Consider the following 23,888-nt stretch of genomic DNA (forward strand, 5'->3'; position numbering starts at 1 on the left):
ATGTTTGTTCTGTGAGCAACACTAAGTCTTGTCATATAGTCTCAAAATGAAACTCTGTATAGTAGAACTTATTGCAAACAAAAGTTTTTTCTTTCTGCTTCCAAAACCTGTGGGAAAAAAATCTATTAATGCACCTGTAGCTTTGCACAGCACTATTATGTCGGCTTTCTTTACTAATACTATCTTTTTTATGGATTGGATGAAGCATCAAATGAACAAAACAAAAAATAAATGCTTAACAGTTAATACCAACAAGATTTTGTTAAAGCATTTGCATTTATTCAAACATTACCCTTATATGATTCCCACCTAGCACCCAAACATAATTTCAAAGCTTGTGAAGCAAACATTCAGAAAACAAAAGCTACGCCCGCATTGTTGCGCGCATTTAGAGTAATCTTGTTCTTTCCAGAGCAGAACCTGCTTAATCCAGAGCCAGCCCTTTGAAATTTATGGCAGAAAGTGTAAAAATTCCAAGCGGAAGAAAAGAGCTAGTGTCACCTTTCACAGAATGCAGAGGATAAGAAACTTCTGTGCCAACTGAATTTATTTATTGAAAGGGCACAGAACGAACTAAAGTGGAATGAACGAGATACTGGCGTTCAGTGTTCATAACCTTGGCTGTATTTATTGTGTAGAAAGGGCTTAGAAGTACTTTCTTCTATTTTCTGCTGCTCATCCAGAGGTGGGTCACGGTGGCAGCAGACTAAATAAGTTAGTCCAGACATCCCCTTCAGCAGCATTTGAGCTTGTCCTTGGGCCGCTCAAGGCATTTTCGGGTCAGATGGGAAATATAATCTAACCAGTGTTCTCTGGTTCTTCTTGGGGTCTCTTATAAATTTGACGTACTCAGAAAAAAAACAAGTTCAGTATAACACGGCGTAAACCTCAGTCTACTTGAAACACCAAAACAACTGAAACTACTTTTAGTGGAGGTTAAATGAGGCCTTTTTGGCAGGTCACCAGTTTAGAAAAGTAGACTGGAGGAATTTAATAATTTTAATTTAATAGAAACTTAACATGCTGCCGTGACAGGGAGAGCAGGAAAAATGTTTTTTTGGTCACCAAAGAACAGACACATGTAAAATCAGTGTAATTGTTCACTGTCTGTGGAATATTCGAGCCTTTCCTAACATCAGTCGTACAGTGTACAGTGTATTGTTTACAGCCTCTGAGCTGAATTTTTAAACACGTCATGTTGTAAATGGTAGGCTTGCTCTAACTTTTCTTTTTATGTGTTAAGCAGCTAGTGTTTTGGAGTTTTGCACTAATTGTAAGCACTGGGCCAACATAATTTTCAGTATACACTAGAGCAAAGACAGAACTAAAAGCTAATCAGTATCATTCACTCCTCATTTCATCTCATAATAGACTTTCTGTCATCTTTGTAAGGCAATGCTTATGTCTCTCTTCCTGGAGCAGAGATGAATGCTTAGATTTTTAGTATGCTTGTCTATTTGTGGACAATAAATCTTTTTTCTCCTTTCTTTTCACTTTGTTTTTCTGCTGATGAGCTCTTAGTTGCAGCATTGTGTTTTCAAGCATAGTCAGAGTTTGAGCTAGACAAAATTCTTACAACACCACTATTGCTCCTGTTAGAAAGACCTGAAGTTAAGAGCTGCAGCACTTGAACAGTAATAAATGAGTGATTTTCCAGATTAGAATTTAACATCTTACACTTTGTAACACTAGTTGACAAGTATGGGCCATTTTGAGCTGTTTAAGTAGCCTGCTTTTTAGAAATCCCTTTGCTTTACACAGGTGTAGTCAGTAATAAAGTCCTTTTTTTGTAAAAACATGCCAGCTGCATTCAAAACTGGCTGTCAGATATCAAATGAGATTGGTAGTTGAGGTCATAATATTTGAATGTAGATGCTACGTTCTGTACAGCTGCTAAAATGAACAAGTCAACAAGCACTTGATTTTACTTGACATTCATCACCATAATTACACACCTATATTACAATTTTAAGTTGAGGAAACTGCTGGAATTAATACATTTAAAATATTCCCTAAATGCAATATGAAAGAGTCATTTGATTTTATAACTCGGCAATGGATCAGACCTCCATTATCACTGAAAGGCAGACTGGCAATAGTGAAAATTGAACATTTTTTGAGTGCAGTTTAAGCGCTTTCTGAGGTGATTTTCTTCTCATACCGAGAGTTGTTATTGCCTCTTTTGTTAAAATAAGAAACCGCAGATTAGGTTAAATGTTAATTGAGAAATTCATCAACCTCAGTGGATTACCTTAGTTTTAAAAAAAATTCCTTTATAGAAACAAATCCTATTGCAGTCTTTTAGTTTTACTCAGTACCAACACATAACAACTAAAACACATACTGAGCTGTTGTTGTGTGGTCTGAGTACATACGCACACACCAAGTTTCAAGGCTGTGGTGACACTACACTATAGAGCAATTGTTTCATAGGTACAAATGTTGTGTTCGAAGGCTACATAAGAAGAAAAAAGATGGTAAAAGAAGTGACTGATGGTCATGTATTTTCCCAATAACTCTAAAAAAAGAAGTCCCTTGGCAACTGGATAAATTTCATTTTGAAATGTAAACTGAACACAATCTTTTATCTAGAGAGAAATGATGAAACCCTCAAAGAACTGTATTGTTCATATAAAAGGCAGCGACACAAACAGCGTTTTATCTGAAGAAGAAACAGCCCCTACTGATTCTCGCTTCTCTTTTTTTCCCACTTCAGCAGCCAAATATAGAATACGTGATCTACATTTGCTTATGCAAAATGCGTGTCAAGCTTGTTTGCCTGTAGACATCTTTGTTTATCGGGGGCTACACTTTCACCACTAAAATTGACTTTTCCTGTTAATCACGGGTCTAGAGAAATATACTGTAATGTCTCAGTAGACTGCCGACTGACTGTGAAACATTAACAGGTCATCCACATTTTATTCTGTTTGATAGATTAGAAACCTGCCTCTGGGTTGTGTTTAACATTTCTTATTAAAAACCTCAATTGTCTGTTGTGTGTATTGTTGGAAACCCAATCAAATTCTGTATGCTGCTCACATCGTTAGGATGTCGGACGAGTTTTGCCACTGCTGATCATCTAGCATAAAAAAACCCTCCTGTGCTTGTGCTGTCGAGCCTAAAGGCGGCGTTAAGATTTGACTTTACCTCCTGAGTCTCCCATGTGCATTTATCGACAAGGAAGAGGACGGATGGAAAACAAGCAAAATTTTATTTGAGCACTGAGAGAGTAGGAGAAGTAGGATAATGTATGGGGCAGCGATGCCTTTCTTCTGAGCTGTCAGGGCTTTATATGCTCTCCGTCACGGTGCTTTGCACTGCCTGATGACTTCATGGCCCTGAAATAGAGGTTTTCATCAGCAGAGACCTCCCTTGTCCACTAAACGATTAGACAGACAGTCATTTCGTTATGATTGCTGGGCATTGCTCTGTAATCAATTTTAATATTTTGGCCTAAGCGATATGACGTGGTAGTTGGAGGTGTGTGACGTTACAAGGCTGCTTCCAACAAGATGTCCTCTCTCCTTATGTCATTTTTCTCTCTGTTTTACATCAGGATAATTTCCCTGCGGGAAACCCAGAGCGCCTCCAAGATCTGAAATCTACTGTTGATCTGCTGACCAGCATCACGTTCTTCAGGATGAAGGTGTGTTTTTATGTGTGACAGACAGTGAAGGGTGGATGGGCAGTGGACAAGCTGAGGGGTGAAAGGGGAACACAAGGATGTAATTGAAGAAGAAACTGAAAGAGACATAAACTTGTAATAAATGATAATTGAGCACTTTGCGTACCTCTGATATACATTAGAATTTTCACCGTCTACTACTTAAACCTGCTACTACTTAAAAACCAAACCATTTATTGTTACACAACCACATGCATAGAGGCTAAAGCAGTGGAGTTGTGTTGAACTTCATTCATCAATAAACAACTATGTTTGTTTCCTCTACCTCCTTCAACCCCAAGAGTATGCTGACTTGTCTCCTGCTATATGAAAAGCACGGCTCCATCCGACGTTCTTTGTGGGAGTGGGGTTGTAGCGCTAGCGCACTGAGGCATAGCTAAGATGGCAGCTGTGAGCAAAGGAATGAAAACTGTCACTTTATGTTACCAAAGCTTTCATTCTGTGCCATAGCCATGCTGAGCCTCACTGTGTATACAGTATGCACCGCTGCTCAAACAGTGGAGCCCCTGTGTTAGTATGTGATACACTGCACATGTACCTAAATGCTAGTTCACTTACTATATATATAGTACATAGAGTAGGTTGCCCTTTTTTGCACAAGTAAGTGATAAGGTGTTGATTAGGGTTGCTAGCATTATGTCTATTAACTGGATGATTTTCATGTTGAATGAACTGCTAAAAAAACTAGGATGTTTGAATGTGAAGGCATCATTTTTAAACACTGTATGTATTTCTGTGTGTTTGCAGGTGCAAGAACTCCAGAGTCCACCAAGAGCCAGTATGGTGGTGAAGGACTGCGTGAAAGCCTGTCTAGACTCCACCTATAAATACATCTTTGATAACTGTCATGAGCTATACAACCAGCTCCTTGATCAGGTAACTGGCTTGTATCTTTTTTAATGACACCAATGCCTGTACTTTTAAACTTAAATATTCCTAAACAACAAAACCACATGCTATGCACAAAGTGTCCAACACATGAGAACGCTTCATGCTAGGTCTCAAGCTGTGTACTAGTAATCTTCAATGGCTTGCTAACTATACACTAGTTTATACTACACTGACTGCTTACTTTTAAAGCTTATTTGCTAAAGTTATCTTGTGATACAGTGATAGAAAGATAGGTACTGTATCTTTTGAACCATAAGTCAAATTTTACTCAACTCATTCATTGCTTCCTCCACTTGTGTACTCTTGATTCATTAATGTTGAATTCTCTCGCAGCTGCTCTATTCCCATGTTGTTGCAGTATATTAATGACTAACCTCGTATTGTGGATGGATTATCTGAGTTGTTCTCCTGACTGAAGTTTGGTCCGTTTACAGCATCCTGCCATGCGATTGCATTTGTCCACAACCATCGGGAACCCTCATGTAACTTTTATCGAGTAGAAAAAAGTTAACGTTCATGCTCCAGCTTCACTGTTTGTTATGCTAACATAGCTGTGTTGCTAGCGATCATGTAGCACATCATTATATACCAGCTTGCTCAAAGAGGCTCATCAACTGTTGAGGTTTTGTCTGTATTATTGTAGGGTCTCTACCTTACAATATAAAGCCGCACTGAGGCGACTGCTGTTTTGATTTGATATTAAGTTATATGTAAACCGCTAAAGCTAAATTAAAGGTTGGGTACAGTAATGCAGTTATGCATGGATTGTTTAATTCAGAAAAGAAGAAAAAAAGAGGGTCGGGTGGCAAGTTGCTTAATCAAACCACGGTTCATGTGCAGGGCATCTGCAGACCTGTGCAGTTATATAACAGCAGTTTGTGTGTAGACCTGCTGCAGGAGAAACACTGGGATCAGTGAACACTTTCCGATTTTCCTCCTTCCAAAACAGCAGTTTTAAAACACATTTGTTCACTAGTATTCTGGAATGGGATTTGCTTGCCACCTGTTCAGCTCTGTAATGTTTTATTTATTTTATTATGGTTGCGGTTACTTTGGCCTCCCTGGGCTTGAAAACTATAACCTATCTGATAGTGGCCCATTCACAGGAGAAAAAAGACAATTTCTGCAAAGATGATGGGTTTTTATAGATGGTACACACAGGGTAATGACAAGTACTGTAATAAAAATTTAATGTGCTGATTGTTATCATAATGATTTTTTAATGTAATATTTTCCCCATTTCTGACTCTTGATTTGACGAGTAAACACTGTCTGAGCAACAGCTGCTAAATGTTAATGAGAACAACTCGCAGTTCATGCAGTCATACGTAATTTACAAACTAGCAACTCAACATCTGCTAATTAACTAGCAAGGCACACACCAATAACTAGATAAGTGGTACTTAATAGACTTTTACTGACATCAGTGTGAAAAGTACTGTAGAAGCAATAGTAACAATAACATTTAACGTGGTTATTAATTCAGAATCATTTAATTTCAAGTTAAAAACTTTCTTTTAAAAACATGTTCTGTCAAGTGTTGGCATCTATCTGACAGCACAGCTTTATCAGGTAACACCTCCAGCCTGTAATAAAGGTGACATCATGCTCTCCTTTTCAGCTTTATTTTGCTTTGTACTGATGTGTGACAATGCTGGAAAATATATTCAATCCCGCATGGCGGGAAATCCATAGTCTATATATGCCCCACAGACATTTATTAGACAATAAAATGTACACAGTGTCTATTGCAGACTTTGCATAAAAGACTTCAGCCTTGAAAGGGAAGAGTGTAGGTGGAAAACAGCCGTATAAAGCACCCAACCGTCTGGAAGATCTAACCTTATGTAAAAAACAAAACAAAAACAAAGTTTGTCAACCGTTTTGAAGAATTTTTTTCTCAAGTGTCGCCGCAGATAATATAGTACCACAAAAACAAAGTTCATTCTGAATGATGTTTTTTTTTTGTGAAACTATGATATCATACTACTCTATACTACTATGAGCAGCATTTTTATATTGAGAACTGGCAGATGCACCTGTTTACGTATTCAAAAAGTAGCTTCACCAAGTCCTGCATTATGTTTGGCTCTTCCAGACTCATTTCCGCGTGCTAGTTTACTTGTGCTTTGGCCTCGCCTGAGTAAATAATCAGTCAACAGGCAGCTCCGCTGATTATTTTACGGTTTACTTCCCAGGGAGAATGGCCTTTACATCACAGAAGATAATGTCTTTTTAGGTCGTAATAGGGTGCAATCTGCTCAAAAGTTGAATAATAAGTTTCCTTTGTTTAAACAGCCTTAGGGGTTGTAAGCAATTACCAAACCGGTGAGATAGACACTTGGTGCTAATTACGTCTTCGTCCACCAGTTTCACAGTAGACAGCCTCTCTATCAATGTTTCTTCGGTGGCAGAGAAAAAAAGGCATGCACTTCACCCCAAAGTAAACCTCACTGTGATTATAAATTATGTTCACATACACCAGGTAGCCTTTGGCCCAGCAGATAGAACACATCTCAGACCCCAATTCTCCAGCTGCTAACAGTGACTGAGTGTGGTGACACTAGAGCTGACACAGTGGCCAGGCAAGCAGAGAAATATCCCAGCCACAACGAGGAATCTTGCATAACACGACAACAAAGCTTTCTGCTTCTGCCTGGATGTAAAATGACTCGGGGGAGGAGGGGCTGAGGGAATCTAGCTTAACTGTTTCTTAAATCCTGGCAGTAAAGGGAGGATTTTGAAAAGCAAGATGAAGGGGAATTGGAGGGAGGGCAAAGAAATCACAGAAAAGGTTTATCCACTATGGAGGAATGTGGAAGAGCAGTGATGGTGCACACACTAGAAATATCTGGTAACATGCACATGGATCTTAAATAATGCACATATGTATGCACGCGTGCATATGCCAATGCAAATGCAAATGCTAATGCACAAGAAGACAAATGAACAGAAGCTGTTTGGTGTTGTATGGGCAGGAAAGGATTCAATGTATGTGTGCAACAGGAACAAAAGAGAAGCTAGAGCACTCCGCCACTTATCTAGCAAGCCTCTCAAAGTGATTTGATAGGTAGCTACATTACCTTCATTATCACGTATTTGCCAACAATACACAAGGGGATATTTAAGAAAAAGATGCTTTTCGTTTTCAGAATCGGTGTCTTTAAATGTATTTTTTCACCAACACATTAAACATACAGCCATTTCTCACTGTGCCTTAAAATGCGTGGCAGCAGTTTCAGTTTCACCCGCAGCTCATTCTCTTGGGAATTTGATCACATTCTCTGGGAACATCCTTCAATCAGAGGCTCTGTAATTTGTGTCACATTGCGAGAATTGATGAGGAGCCAGTGGTATGCTAATGCTTATTTCTTCTGCATGGGAATTGCAGAAGCTAAACAATAAACATAAACCACTGGCTACCCCCTAGAGGAGTTATACACGGCTATCAATATTTCTCCTATGCTCCCACTACCCTGTGCAGCAGAAGTAGAGAAACTGCACTGGACTCTTAGCTCACTGTCATATTGACTTCCTACTGAAACTGAGAGTCAAACCCATGGGTGCGTAGTAAAAAAAAAAAAAAAAAAAAAGACAAAAATTTCTTAATCACTTTTTACAATGGATTTGTTACAGTGGATTTTTGTACCTACTTGAAGTGAATACCAATAAACAAAGGGAGTACACACAATATTTTAGCTTGCTCCATACCGCATCAGATTTAGCAGGGATGACACAACCTTCAGTGTCCTTCGTATATGCATATACTTTTGCACACACACAGATAGGCTTTGCATAGCTGACTCACTACCTGCAGAGACATGTGTTTTATTATTCATGTTTCCAATTTAACAGAAATTTACCTTCCAATACATAGTGGCATGTCTCCCCAATGATTCAGGCCTCTCACATTAAACCTTCGCCTTTCTCTTTGAAGTGAGCATCGCTATTCTACCAAAGTACAGATTAGAGGCCAGTAAGGATTGGAGGTCTGTTTAAAGTAGCTTTGAACAATACTCAGAAATTGATTTTTTGTTTAAATAAATTTGACTTAATGATTGATTTAACAAGTGCATCTGCCATTGTCATTGCTTGTCCTAATTTCTGATCACACTGACCAGCCTAGTTTCACTTCTCATTCATAGCCAGCTTATATAGATCGTGGTGTAAATGGATTCTTTGTACAAATGAACACAGAACAGCATGTGCTCAGTTCAGTAACATCATTAATAGATCAACCAAAACAGCGTGATTCTGATGAATGTTTATGCATTTTTTCTTACTGATTGGTTAATCATTAGTAAATCTTTGGTTATATTTATGTTTATCATAAATATAACCAATTATTATGTTCATAATTGGTTATTGAAAGATTGCAGTTGTTTAAAAAAATATGGTGTATTATGTGCACCTGTAGACATTATTTGGATGGCCATTATGAAGGTGAAACTGTTGTTTCTAATAATTGTTTTCAAAAGTGTAAAAGTAGACGGATGGAGTGGCATAAATAACAACACCAATCATCAGACCACAAAGCTGCAATTTGTTTCATTTTAAACTCGTTGCTTTTGATTTCACTCGTTTCACCCGCTAGGCTTAGTAAACAAAATATATTTTTTAGATTTGGAAAAAATAGTGGTCTGGGTTAAAATAAACATATTCACAACATTAACCTTGTATACTGAAAAATGACTCATAAGGGTACTCAGCATACTAAAATGTGATACCAAGGGGTCCTGTGCAACCATACATACGTGAAGAAATGGGACTGAGACCAATCACACTGTTGCCATGACAGATGTGTCACTATATGGATGGATGGATATGATCAATGCAACAGAAGCTTTCATTGAAGAAGTAATAGTCTAGTCTTAGTGCGATTCTTCCCAAATGCAGTGTCAGTGGGACATACCAACACCATGTGACTTATATCACTAAATATTTAAAAGAAGAAAATTCATTATTAGAAACAAGTTTATTATTGTAGGGCGGACTGTATTGAGGATTTATGGACTCATCACATTTCTGTTTCCAGAGCACTCCTTTTTGTGCTGCACCCCAAAGTCAATATGTGGAAGATTGTTAAATAATTCAACCTAAATTATTCAACGACTAATCTGAACATTTTCATTTTTTAACAAAATTTTCTTTCCATCAGAAAGACATTTTTGCTTTATTCATAAAGTTGCATGCAAGTTGTTGGAATGTGTATGGCTTCCTATTGGGAGTGCATATCCACAGTACTGGGTTAGATTTTTCATTGTCATTGTTGTGTGTGGGTGTTTAATCATTTGTGTGTACGATGCAGTTCTCTCAGTGTTTGTACGTTTTTGTCAATTTGGAAACTCAGGAGTGTTTTGCTGTTTTCTTGCTGGTTTTCTATGAAACCTGTTTATGATAAAGGGCACGACAGGGACAATTACTTGGTGACTAGAGATCAGTGTGGTCGCACGCAGTGTGGTGTGAACAGATGGCAGAGTCAGTGAGAGGTTTGGATTCAACACCTTTCTCCACAGTATAGCGAGAGATTTATGCAGTGGACTTTGACTCACATTTGCATGGACACACATTAGATATTGAAACTGAAAGGTTGTTGTCCTTGATTTACCAACACACCTTGTTACTTATGGTTATAGCCATTGTAATTTTATCCTCCAGCTCCCAGAAACCTGTGGGTGGAAGAAACTCAGTGTGGAGACATGCTGTCTGAGATACAGTGCAATAATGTCACTGTGTGCAGTGAAGCCAGAAAAAACTCCGAAATGTGTGTTTATTATAATTAGCTCAGTTAATAATCTACCTATCATGGGATAAGCCAGTGCAGTCTGATTTCATGCTGAACACAGAGCAGACTTATTTATTTATTATTATTAATATTATTATTATCATCATCATTATTTTTTGCATAACATGAGCACAGAGTAAAAGGATTTGGTTACCCTGCTGAGCACTTTGGGATGCCTGCCACTCTTCATCTAACAACTCTCATGCCATTACCCACTGTAAAATTTAAAACTCATTTACAATCAGAAAAACACCTTAATTTACTGTGTCTTTATTTGGATTTAAGACAAATACACTGCATGTCTCACAGCCTTCTTTTTTGTTGCCTAGCAGCAAAACTTCACTTTATATTAGGAGAACAGCAATGAAACAGATTTAGTTATTTATTTATTTATTTTTTTTTGAGAAAAAGAGCATATACTAGTTGTGTTAGGTTCAGGTTCCCATTCATTATCAAAGCTGTTCACTGCTGATGCTGAAAAGAGAACATATAAATAGAACATTAGGTCATTATAAAGTAAAAACTGTTTTTTTGTGTTTTGTCTTATTGAAATTTTATTATAAAAATGCTTCAGCCTCCACCTTAACTTTCAATTTTTCTTTTAGAGCCGGAAGCAAGACCTTCCCAGGGAGGAACAGGGTCCATCGATAAAGAACCTGGACTTCTGGCCAAAACTCATCACTCTGATGGTCTCTGTGATTGATGAGGACCGGACGGCTTACACCCCTGTCATTAACCAGTATGTATCTCTTTACTCGACAATATATGCGTTTTCATCTCCTTGCATATACTCTGGTGAGCCTTATATTTTATGATTCTAACCGTAACACGCTACTTTGTCCTGTTTTTGAAATTGCCTGAAGCTATAAAGGGATATCCTGAAAAATGCATGTCATGACAAAAGTTTTTCTATTAGAAAAAAACCCTCATGAGCTGTTTCTTTAGGTTGTGGCATGATCTGTTACTTTTTGAGACCCCCCCATTTTTTCGAACAGGTTCTATTAAAGGGTTTTCTCGATTCATTAGGTCATTTGGTGAGCCTTATATTTTATGATTCTAACTGTAACATGCTACTGGATGTAGTTATCCCTGGTTATGGCTAGAGAAAGTACTTAGCTCTCCAAACAAAAAAAAAGGTTAATGTCAGTTAATTTAGTGATAAATATTTTAATTGCTCAGGTTGTCTTTGTATAAAAATAAGCAATTTAATATAATATATTACATGTATTTTATTATTATTTATATAATAATATATAGAAGAAGAAGAAATCAGAAAGGGGCAAATATGTTTTTTCTTGGCACGCTGAAGAAATGCAGGGTGACTCAAAACTACACAATACTACAGTACTGTACTTTATAAAATAAAACAAATTTCATGACCTAAAGGAAACAGAGTGTCATTTGCCTTTAAAGAAAATAAGATTAAATATATTTCCCTCTTTCTGCCTCGCTCATACATATCTGCTCAAATGCCTCCCACTTTTTGTTTTCTCCTTCTTCTTGCTGATTTACGATGCTTATTAAGACTCTGTTTATGCCCTGAGCTTTCTCTCCTACACTGTCTAATGATAGATTTGCAATATTCATGCCTAATGCCTCCACATTCCCCTGGTCAACTTCCAGAGTGACAGCAACTCAGATGCTTTTTCATGATAAATCCAGGAGGGGACTTGTTGCCTTTAAATAGGAGCCGCTGCAGCCATAGGGAGAAAAATGTTAGTCTGTCGCACTGTGTTGAGAATATTTACATGATGAAACTAGCCTTGAAAATTTCACGCCTTTAAACTAATTTAAAAGAATATATTTTATGATTGGGGGATAACGGGGGTGCTGCAGTTGTTTTTAAAAGCATAAGCATAGCAATATCCCCAGAAACACCTCATGCATAAACCATTTATTTCACCAAATAGAAGTAAGACTGTGGCAGAACATATTATGCTCATCTTCACCACAAATGGTTTTCATTATCTGGCCTACCTACAGTACACCATCTGGTTGCATGACAAGGCTGAGGAATAACTGAGATGGCAACAAAGATTCTAAGAGCGATAGAGATGAAAGTGCAATTGTTTTCTTCACTTTTCTTCTTCGTCGGGTGCAATGAATCAGCCTTTTGGACTTGGCTCCTTACCTCAATAAAAAGACCTGAGGTTGGGAAAAGGAGAACAGCAGAGTTTTTGTGTATGTGAGTAAGTGCACTTCAGCATTGCTTCTCTGCAGGAGTGTCCCAGCTGAGCAGATGATTACTGCTCCAATAGAAATTGTCGGACAAATGAGTTTGTTGTTAGAAACAAGACGGCCTCGAGCAAAAGTAAAACATTTCCAGATAAATTGACCTTTCTCAAACCAAGGCTCCGTCATCTATAAATGTCCTCCTTTCACTGTCTGAAGATACGGATAATTAAACCATTGACATCTCACGTTCAAGCTTTGACTGAAAATCTATAGGCATTCAAAATAGAAGATTACTTCCCAAATGCGTTGCCACCTTCATTCTCTCTCTTTCACTTTGTCATTTCCTCCTGCACTTTTTCTCATCTTTAAGGCACGCACATACAACTCAATTCCGCCCCAATTCAACTAGGTTTGGAAATAGCGGGGGATTATTAGATTATGAGGTGTCTTCTACCACAACTGTTAAGTCATTCGTTAGAGACCTGGGATGGACCGAGCCATCAGACCATGCACTCGAGCGTGTCATTGCACGGAAATGAGTCTGATTGAAATCCGTTTGAATTCCACCAGGTTTCCACAGGAGCTGAATGCGGGCAAGATCAGCGCTGAAATCATGTGGAGTCTCTTTGCCCTGGATATGAAGTATGCAATGGAAGGTCAGTGCTCATCAGATAATTTTGCATGAGGGCATGCGTATATAAGTGACCGAGTGGAAGATTAAGACAAATGATATGAACTGACTGAGTCTTGGTGAAGAACAATAACTGACCTTTGTGTTGCTTTCTGTAGTGAAAAGTTCCGAGTGTTACTGTGTTTTATGCCTGTCTATGTAAGTGCTGTTTATCGGTTGGTGTCTCACTGTTTATCACCTGTGCCTGGCTGTGGTCAGCGCTACTGCCTATCTAGATTATGCTTGCTTTCTTTCATTCTATTGATCACCATAGTGAAACTGAAACTTCTTTTAATCAAGATAAGCCATTGATCAACTGCACAATCAAAGACAAGTGGGATGCTCAGGTTTTGTGTCTCTTTATTTAATTATCTCTGTCATTCAGTCGCCGTCTTAAAAAACCAAAGAAAAGTATTTATGATGCCCCAGTGTTACTGCAGTTTGCAACATTTAGAGTAAGAGTCCCTGGCTAATGGTAAATTTCAGTAAGCAGTAGTAAGTTCGAGGCCCACTTTTAGTGCCCTAGGCAAGATTATGATTTGGTGATGTTACTGCTGTAATGCCACATGAGTAAATATGAGCAACTTTCTGCTCGAGGTAGACCTATCGCAGACCGCGGTATGTAAAACCTAAGCATGTAAAATTGGAGTAACTGGCCAACATTTAAATCAATATGAAAATGTTTATATTTGCTTACACGGAGCATCAGTGACATCTTAATGTCAGGTTTAGGATCATTGTTCTCAATACTGAATTCTACGTCACAGAAACTCTTGACACAAGTGTGCACATACAATATTAGCTGTAACATAAGTGAATGCTGCATGGACAATATTGACCTGTTTGGAGGGAACGTCAGTATCCCGATTAGTCATACCTGCTCACCAGTGTCTGCAACCGAATCTCTAGTTTAAAAATGATTTTGAAAAAGTCAGGTTATGCAGGAATCAGTGTCCTCCTGCAGTCTATGGTATTAGTATCAGCTGTTACTGCAGTGTGAGGCACACATTTTTTTTAACAATGTGTGAGGCACATTGATCAATAGTGCCAGACCTTTTCATGAGGAACAGGAGCAATGACAGAATATTTCTTCATCCTCTTTGGCACATCATTGGTAAGGGTATCTAGCTGGCAATTGCCAAAAACTGGCCCTAAAGAGGTTGGTATTTTCACTGTGCCCTTGACCAAGGCACTGGCTTTTGTCCCTAGGCACCGCAGAGTGGCAACCCACTACTTCTAAGATGGGTTAAATTCAGAAATTAAGTTTCCCTTGGGATAAAAGGATGTCTTATATCTTGGTGACTGTAAGTCAAACAGTTTAAAATATTTAAAGATACAGAGCATGCAAGTGTGTGCTGCAGTTTTTTCTAATGCATTCTTTCTACTAGGGCTACATGATTATTATTATGATTATTTTAATCAAAATGCAGATCACGAGAAGCTGCCACAGTTCCCAAATTTAATAAATAAAAAAAGTATGCTTTTTTGTCCTCTTTATTCACCTAACTTTAGTGCATTTCTCAGAAGAAAAATTAAAAACACAATGGTAAATTAAAAGGTCTTTTTTTCACTTTTACATTGTTACTAATGTTTATTCACTTGACCCATATGCTCAAGAGGCAAAATAAAGTCTTTCACATCATTGTACTTACATGATTGATGTGAATAGCACTCAGAGAAAAGTGCTGGACACCTGTGAGATTTGACTATGTTTCCTCTGTGACATTTGCATAGTTACATGAAGGGTTAACGTATCTTTTGCCCAGTAAGTTGACCATTTTCCTGAACCCTTCGTTACTCATTTTGTTTACTGGACATGTATCTTTAGCTAATAAGACTGTGTTGTTAATTTCAGTACATCTTGGTGAACTGGATGCTGACGTGCTGTAGATTCTGGCTTTCGTGGGTGTCAGAGTTGATGTTGGATGATTGACATTAGCAACCACTGCGTTGTTTTTCTTGGTCTGCATGCATTCATCGTACTGCAGTTTGTGGTGTTCTTTCAGGCAATAGAATAACTTAGTTATCCTTTCAGCACTCTCCGCGTATGATGACTTCTTGGTTAAAAACAATTGCCCTAAATATATCCAAACTATTTCCAAACACGGATGGACGAACTTTACCATCTGCTGTGCCAAATATTTGATTATTGTTGTATGTCTGTCTATATAATGTAGTGTTGCTTGCTCGCAATGACTAGTCCAGGAAACCTCAAGCTGTGTGCTACAAGGAACAGCTTGCAGCACCCTCATTCAGTCTTGTTGTCAGGTAGAGATTAAGAGAGAGGTTGATTTGCTTTTGCTTTGCTCTCTAGCATGCATGTTCAATATTGCACAATCATGTTCATTTCTGGGAATCCAAAATCATGATCAATATTAAAACTCAAGTAATTCTGCAACTCTATTTTTTACAGTATGTCCTTGTTTTGGCCAAATAAACACTGTATTTAACTTATTATATTACACAATAAACTGGAAGGTATTGAAAAAGGACCACCAGACTGACACACACTGTAAAGGTATAAAAAAGTAAATTTTGTAATTCTGTAATTGCGGATTGCAATACAAGTTAAGTCTTTTTTTTCAGACAGCAAGCAGAGAGTTGCAGTGATCAGGTCTTAAATCTCTGATATATTCTACCGGTACGAAAACAGATGTTCCCTGTTTTATGTGGGTTTTGACTTTAATCCCTGCCCACGCGTTTTCCAGCTCTCCTCCCAAAAGGCAGTAAATGTCACCTGGAGGCTGGTTTTTGAGGTTGGTGGCTTCTGGATCAATCCCCACAGGATATACGGTGGGAGGCGGAATACAGAAAGGCGTTAATGAAGAGTTGGGTTGTGAACAAGTGTTAAGATGGTTTCGTGTCAGTGTGTTTGCACATAAGGACTCAGCAGGGTGTCACCCTTGATTCTGAGTTTTTGTGGGTTTTTGCTCTGAAGTTTCACTTAGATAAAGTTTGCCAAAGTCACGTCTCTGAAAAGCAATGAATCTTTTTGAGCTTTTTTTTTTTTTACACAGAAATCACCCGCTCCCAACAGATGCTATTCTCAAGTTTACCAAATTCATCTCACTTATCTAATCACTTCATGTCATTCAAGTCATTATTTCTATGAACAAAATGATTGTTTGTGACTATGTAGGACACAGCTTATCGTATTTGATTTATTTGATTTATGCATACTTGATTTGTGCAGAGAAGATAAAATTTCCAGCAGCATTTAGAAAATGATATCAAATGGTTTGTACCTCATATTAAATATTATGAGATTCTCTTTATCGACTGCAACCCTGATTTATCATTTACATTGATGTTGCAGTGTTTTTGTTTTTTTTAACCATGCATATTTTGTCTGGTCCAAGCTGAACATCTGAGCCACATCTTTGCTGAATTAAATATGACAGAAGGCATATTTGTTACTTTGATGAAGGCAAGCAGGCTGGGTGATGTGATTGAGGTTTAAACACTAGAAATGCTCTTCAGACTGTGCTGAAGACGCAAAGCTCAGGAGCACCAAAGAGCTTATTGACAATTTATTCTCATCTACTCAGCATATATCTGCTGCTTCCTTTGTACTAAGCCTTCTTTGGTTGCTATAGCAACCAGGTGTCATGGTGAAGACACTGCAAACTGCAGTGTTTCTCACACACACACACACACACACACACACACACACACACACAGCATATACTGTATATTCTACATGTGTTGTATTAAGATGGTTGTAGTTGTTATTTTTCTTTTTATCAGGTAAGGCTACCGAATCCATGTCAATGTCCATTTTATATTTAATATACTGTGACAGGTGCAGAGTGTGTGTGGGTGGGTGTTGGTGGGGGGTTTCTATGGTGAGGTTAAAGAGCACAAGTACAAACGTTTCAGGGTTATGTGAACTGAGACTTTCATAAACTCACACATAAATTTGAACTTTAATCATATGTTTTTAATTCAAATTTTCACAGTAACCTTAATAGTGGTATTTACTCATAACATATTAGGTGTCAGTAAATGCTGAGTAGCCTCTATCACATACTTGTGCTTTCATAAGTACGTGATACTTATGAAAGCATCACATACTTATATACTTGTATAGCCTCAGACTTCCTTCACCCTCTGTCTTATATAGGATGTTGTTACTTCCTTGCCCTGAAGTAGGAAAACAGTTTGAAAGTTATTCTTCCATGACCTTTGTTTCATCATTTGGCAAGGCAGAACTTTTGAACCTGTTTATCTGTTTGTACTTGAGGTACATTCAATTTGAATATTTTTCCCACAATCCAGCTTGGTGGCATGTTGTACTGTTACTTGTGCAGGATTTAGTTCTGCAATACTTAACTTAAGAAAATTGAAAACTGTAACAATAAACAGCGTATATACTTTAAACATGCCAAAGATAAGAAAAAATCATTTTCATTAGTGTACATTAATGGTCAAAATAATGTATAATTATTATATTAGTTCTTCTTAGATATTAAACCACTAACTTTAAGAGAGTCAATAAAATTCTACATTATATAAAAACATCTCGTGTGTTTGCCCTTCCTTGGTAATATATGTATTTAAGCAAATCAATAATGCAACAGAGACAGTGAGAGCAGTTGGGGCTTTGTGTTTGTATGTGTGGGTATCTGAGTCAGGGCAGCTGGGCATGTGACCACCTGGGGTGTTACTGAGTGCTGTCACAGCAGGTTTGGGCAGCATGTGTGTTTGTGTGTACGTGCACGATTTGCCCAAGGGAGTCAGTGTTACAAAAAGAGACAAGAATCATGGATGCACTCAGTCACACATACCCTCTTTCTCGCTCCTTGAGCCTGAACCCTTTTCCCCTGCTTTGCCTCCTCGTGCCTCTTCTTGTCATTACATCACTGCATGCCCACAGCGACACATGCCAGGAGGAGGAAATGACTGTCATGTTCCTCAAAGGAGCACTTTGTATGAATTATTGCTCACTTTTTTGTTGGATCTGCTAGTAGTTGGAGCTCTGGGTTTGGATTGGTGGAGCGAGGTTAGTAGTTAAATGAGGGAGCATTTGACAGCTCATAAACCACATAATGGTGTAGCAGAAGCACGCACACCCAAAATCATGCGAGATGCTTTACTACTTTACTGATTGTAAAACAGTACAAAACTTGGAAAGTTTTTTAACTTTTAAGCTACATCTTTAAAGGGTTTGCATGTAAACTCACCAGACATTTTCTTGGGAATAATAAAATTAAATATATTCTTCTTCTTCTTCTTCATCCTGGCGTTGTTCCCGCTGGTGCAGGGTCCGCTCTTCGGCAAAGGTTTCTCCATTTGGTTCTGTCCAAGGCGTCCTCAGGTGATGCGTTGATGGTCTTAATGTCCTCCTTTATTTTGTCCATCCACCGTTTCTTCGGTCTGCCTCGGGGCCAGCATCCTTCTGGGTCGATCATCATTGCCGTTTTTGCTACAGAGTTCTCATCGCTTCGAATCACATGTCCATACCACCTCAGGCGGGACTCGAGCATCTTTTCCTTAATTGGGGCTACACCTAGTCGCTTCCGTATGTCTTTGTTCGTAACATGGTCCCGTCTTGTAATTCCCAGGCTCCATCGGAGTATGCGCATCTCCATGGTGTTTAGGGCCTGTTCATGTGTGGTCAATGCGGGCCAACATGCGGAACCATACAGGGCTACTGGGCGGACCACCGCTTTGTAGATTTTTCCCTTGAGTTGATCTGGCATTCTTCTGTTGCAAAGGACACCAGTGACCTGTTGCCATTTTAACCAGGCTGCATTTATTCGTGCTCGGACATCGGAGGTTATATTTCCATCGTAGCTGATGACTGAGCCCAAGTAGCGGAACTCTTTTGTCTTCTTCAGCTCTTCGTTGTCAATTATGATGGTGCCGTCAGTTTGGGGGCCTCCTTCCAGGTATTCGGTCTTTTTCGTATTGAGCCGCATGCCATATTCATCGAGCCGGGTCTTCCAGAGTTGCGTCGTCGTTTGGGTCTCTTCTCTGTCTTTGCTGGCGAGGAATACGTCATCGGCAAAGAGGAGTGACCATGGATGAGGCAGCTGGAGGTCGGCCGTGATGGTATCCATACATAGAATGAAGAGGAGGGGTGACAGAGCTGACCCTTGGTGGACCCCAACACTAACTGGGAAGGGAGGTGATAATCCAGCGGCACATCGGACTGAACTGGTGGCGTTGTCGTAGAGGAGCTGGGTGCTGTTCCACAGGAGAGGGTCCTGGTGTCTGGAAGAACCGCCTCCCACTGTACTATTAGAAACTCTAGAAACCACAAGTAAGCCTGCAGTCTGAGAGTGAAGTGCTGTTTTGCCATAGTATGATATTATGAGGTCTTTAAGGGATAATGGGGCGTGATTATTCCCATACATATTTTGACTTATTTGCAAGACTTTGTGTGCGAGTAGAAGAATTTAAAATTCAGTTCTGGGTTTAACAGGGAGCTAATGAAGAGAAGCTAATATGGGAGAAATACGGTCTATCTTTCTAGTCCTTGATAGTAACATTTTGGATCAACTGGAGGCTTTTTAGGGACCTTTAATAGCAATAGCTATTGTTACTGATAATGATCAGTAACAATAGCTACAGTCTAGCCACTGTGGTCATAAATGGATGGAAATGGTCAGCAACAATACTCAGGCTACAATGTTTATACTTTGTGTGCAACGGGTACTCTGGGGTCCAAAGTGTACCAAAAAAATGTTCCAGACACCATTACACCAACCAGCAGCAGTCTGAACTGTTGATACCTGGCAGGATGGATCCATGCTTTCACATTCTTTATACCAAATTGTTACCCTACCATCTCAATGTTGCAGCAGCAATCAATACTCAGCACACCAGGCAGCATTTTTCCACTTTCAGTTCCAGTTTCCTATTTTGATCAGCCTGTGTGATTTGTAGGCTCAATTTCTTTCTTTTGTTTTGTAGCACCCAATGTAGTCTGGTGTCCATCCTCTTTAAGGTTTCATGCATCATATTCAGAGATGTTCTTATGGAAAGCTTGGTTGTAACGAGTGGTTATCTGAGTTATTGCAGTGTTCCTATCAGCTCAAAGCAGTCTAGCCATTTTTCTTTTATCTTTGGTATCAACAAGGCATTTTCTCTTTTTTAAACAATTCTCTGCAAACCCTAAAGGTGATTATGCAAGAAAACTCGCAATAGATCAGCAGTTTCTGAAATACTCAAACCAGCCCATCTGGCGCCAACAGCCATGCCACGTTTAAGTCCCTTAAATCACCTTTCTGCTCCATCACTCTGTTTCACAGTCATGACTAAAATGTTAAATATCAAAGTGAACATCAGCAATTGATTGCTCACATTCCATGGTATGGCATGGTAAGAAAAGTCCTCTTAAAGTTTCACATTCATTGTATAAGAATACTATTCAGGAAGTTTTTTACATTTTGCTACGTCCCACAACCACCTACAGTGTTATTTGAAAGTTGCATGTGTAATAGCAGAAACTGTAGACAAGTGTCCAAATTGGTACTGTAGGTCTATTTCAAGCTGCATACATGTGTGTATGAACACGTGCACTGTTCCTGCATGTGCCGTGTTTCGATGAGGTGGTAGAGAAGAGGTGATATTTTGAGCCAATTCAGGTTTCTGCTCAGCTGTCTCATTCAGACAAATGGAAGTATATCAGAGTAACCTGTTTATATAAGAAGGCCCATAAAACTGGCAGGGTGGATGACAGAGACACCCTGAAGGAGGTGGGCCGGAATATCCTGCTTCATTGGTCTATCTATCTGTGTCTGTATGCGTGTGTGTGTGTGTGAGTGTGTCCTTGTGTGCGCATGCGTGCGTACGTGCATGCATGTGTGCAGACAAATGTGCAGGCACTTTCGCACATTTGTTCACGCGCTCAGTTGTGCAAGTAAGTAAGAAGGAATGAATGAGAATATAAAGAGAATATTTGTGTCTTTGTGACTCTGTGCACAGATGTGCATGCACATTACTTAATGAAGTCTTTGATGCATCCTCTGCTTCCTGCTTGGAGGCCCTTGGTGCCAGTGCTGGTGCAGAAACGGATGCTGCTAATTTTAGCATCACTGTGAGAATCTCTGAATGTGTGAGAGGAGAGGGAGAGGGCGCTTCAGAGAGGTAGGAGGGAAGACAAAAACAGAGTGGATAAAATAAGAGACAGAGAAAAGATGTGGGAGCATATCAGAGTGTGAGTGACTGTGACTATAGCTGAAGGTATTCCCGCAATCCCTGATAACCTACTAATAAACTTGTAAAATTGCGCTGTGTATTTGGAAACTGAGCTTTTAGAAGCATATCAATCATTATTATAATTTGCCATGTTGTTGTGTAGTTTGTTGATTTCTTAAAAAACCTAAAAAACCCAACAGGGAACATGCAGACTGGTCGCTGAAGATAAACAGAAGCAAATAAGGAAGAGAATAAAAATAGTGCTTCATTACAGCAACAACAGATTTATTTCTAGACTTTCAGACTGTGATGAAGTTTAAGGCACACATTTTATATGCACTGTATAGCTGTTTAATGACGGTGGTTCCCAGGGCATGCCATTGAAGATCTAGTGCCTCTGCAGCCCATTAACCCACCTTCAGCCTGTTGGAACAGCTTCGCTCCATAAAAGAGTTAAATTGAACTTCAGTTAATGTACAGTGCGGTTTTGATTTCTATAACAAGGTGGTGTTTACAGGGCTGAGGCGTGCCTGATGTTTTTTAAACTGTTCATTTCAGTTTTTTTGGCATAAGACTGGAACCTCAGTTCAGATCTCTTAGTACATCATCTGACAGCTTATGTCTTTTTATATTCATTGACTTTATAAAGCACTGAAGAGCAGCTTTTTCATACATGGAGATCTCATAAATGCTTAATAAAGCCTCCATTAAATGTAATGCCTTCTGTCAGTCCAGTTCAATAATAATGTTTTATATTTCCTCTCTTAAGGAGCTGCTGTATAATATGCAGTGTTATTGTATTTGTTTTAATAAAATGGATAAAATAAATCTGTACTTAATATCCACAAAGATATAGATTTAACATGTGACCACAAATGCTGCACTACATTTTGCAGTGGTGATTCATTATCCTGAACCAGAGTGGAGCCTTAACATTAGTTCACCTCAGGTTTGGCTGTGTCTCAGTTCATTATATTTCTGTTTGAGTCTCATCAACATGGGTTGGTGTCTCTGTGGACTCTTGTGTTTTAGCAGAGCTGTGTCAGTAGACCCCTGTGATAAAGCTACGGAGGCCCTTTGACTGAACTGGGTCAGAAGCCAAGATGAAGGAATTATGTCACAGGGAAAAGTACACTGCCTTTGGCTGCCATTTTGCTCCTCTGGGCTTTTGTCTTGAGCACATCCGTCTAACCTTGCACTCTTACAGATATAGTCGCTGAATGGTAATTGTACAATGCAAAAGCTGGGGTAAACCGCTACACTTCATAATATCCACTGTATTAAATAATGAGGCAGAGAGTGAGGCAGTCTCTTGTGAGTTTGTCTGTCCCTGTGGGCTGCGTCACACAAGATGACATCCTCGCCAGGGACCTTGAGCCTACTCCTCCCTCAGGACAGCCCACACTGTTTACCACCAGCAGGGGAAAATGACACACATCCAAATACACATACAACAGTGTATGAGTGCACAAAATGATATACTACACACATTTACATGCATATTTACAGCATGATTGAAAAGCTAGATGAGACAATGAGACCACACTCAAGCTCACTTAATACTTTTGTTAATAAATGTGAGAAAGCACTGGTGTAGATCTGCTTTGTGAATGAGACTGTGGAAAGAGGACACTTGGGAAGGTTGCTGAGGGAGCTTAGTCATGCAGAGTCAAAAGTTGCTTCTAATGGAAGTGTGTGGACTGTTTTTTCCTAATGCATCCTAATTGGGACTAGCACCTGCTTCTGTGTTTTGGACTGTGAAAACACATAGACGCCTGCCAGGCCAATCAGCTGAAGAGTGAAGGTCTCCATACAGGTTGTAATGGACAATATCCACAAGTACTAAAAACAACTTTAGGTCTCATTTATAGAGCACCTCAGTGCCTTACTGAGTTTCATTCACTGGCATTGTTTACCATTAACTTCAACAATGTAGTGAAAAATGTCTTAGGTGAAGTGTCCTTAACATTAGTGGAAAAAACTGATGCAATCATAAGGCTTTCTGATCTCATCGGGCTGTCACTTTACCTTGTGTTACCTCATTTGCATACAGCTACTTTATTGCTGTGGCCCTCTGCAAAGTTTTGCATCATTCATGAAGAGCTGGAACAGAAACAAAAGACATAAGCACCACATTATCGCCGCAGTATTTATGATCAAGTGTACTTAAGCATATAGCTCACACTGAAGCATGAACATTCATGGTACAATTAAATACTTATATAATTTTTAATATGTCAGTGCAGTGGCACCACGAGGCCTTGTGAAGCTGGATTTGCATAAATAATCATATCAGCATAACTATAAATTTGAATCAACTTACTTTGCAAAATGACAGATCTGACAAAGAGCTCCAACACCTCGCCTTACAATATAATTACTGTCTTCCAGGTGAAATTTGTAAGTGAATTATAAATTAATCATGTTGAATTTCTACTTCCTGTAATTACATTTTTTAAGAAGGCTCTGCCTGTTTTAAAAGGCAAGCTATGTCTGTCGCCTTCAAGATTTTAAAATGGAATTCTCAGCTATAA

General features: G+C 39.0%; 1 protein-coding gene across 1 annotated transcript in view; it reads left to right on the plus strand.

The window, feature by feature from the left end:
• LOC116325564 (protein unc-13 homolog C-like) overlaps window positions 1-23,888 on the plus strand; it is a 96,142-nt gene that overhangs the window by 40,802 nt on the left and 31,452 nt on the right. The window contains exons 14-17 of the mRNA XM_039612389.1: window positions 3,560-3,649; window positions 4,436-4,564; window positions 10,970-11,103; window positions 13,110-13,195. Coding sequence (XP_039468323.1) covers window positions 3,560-3,649; window positions 4,436-4,564; window positions 10,970-11,103; window positions 13,110-13,195 — 439 coding nt within the window. The remainder of the gene's footprint in view (window positions 1-3,559; window positions 3,650-4,435; window positions 4,565-10,969; window positions 11,104-13,109; window positions 13,196-23,888) is intronic.

The sequence above is a fragment of the Oreochromis aureus genome, linkage group 1 (assembly GCF_013358895.1).
Source record: "Oreochromis aureus strain Israel breed Guangdong linkage group 1, ZZ_aureus, whole genome shotgun sequence".
In the NCBI taxonomy this organism is placed as follows: Eukaryota; Metazoa; Chordata; class Actinopteri; order Cichliformes; family Cichlidae; genus Oreochromis; species Oreochromis aureus.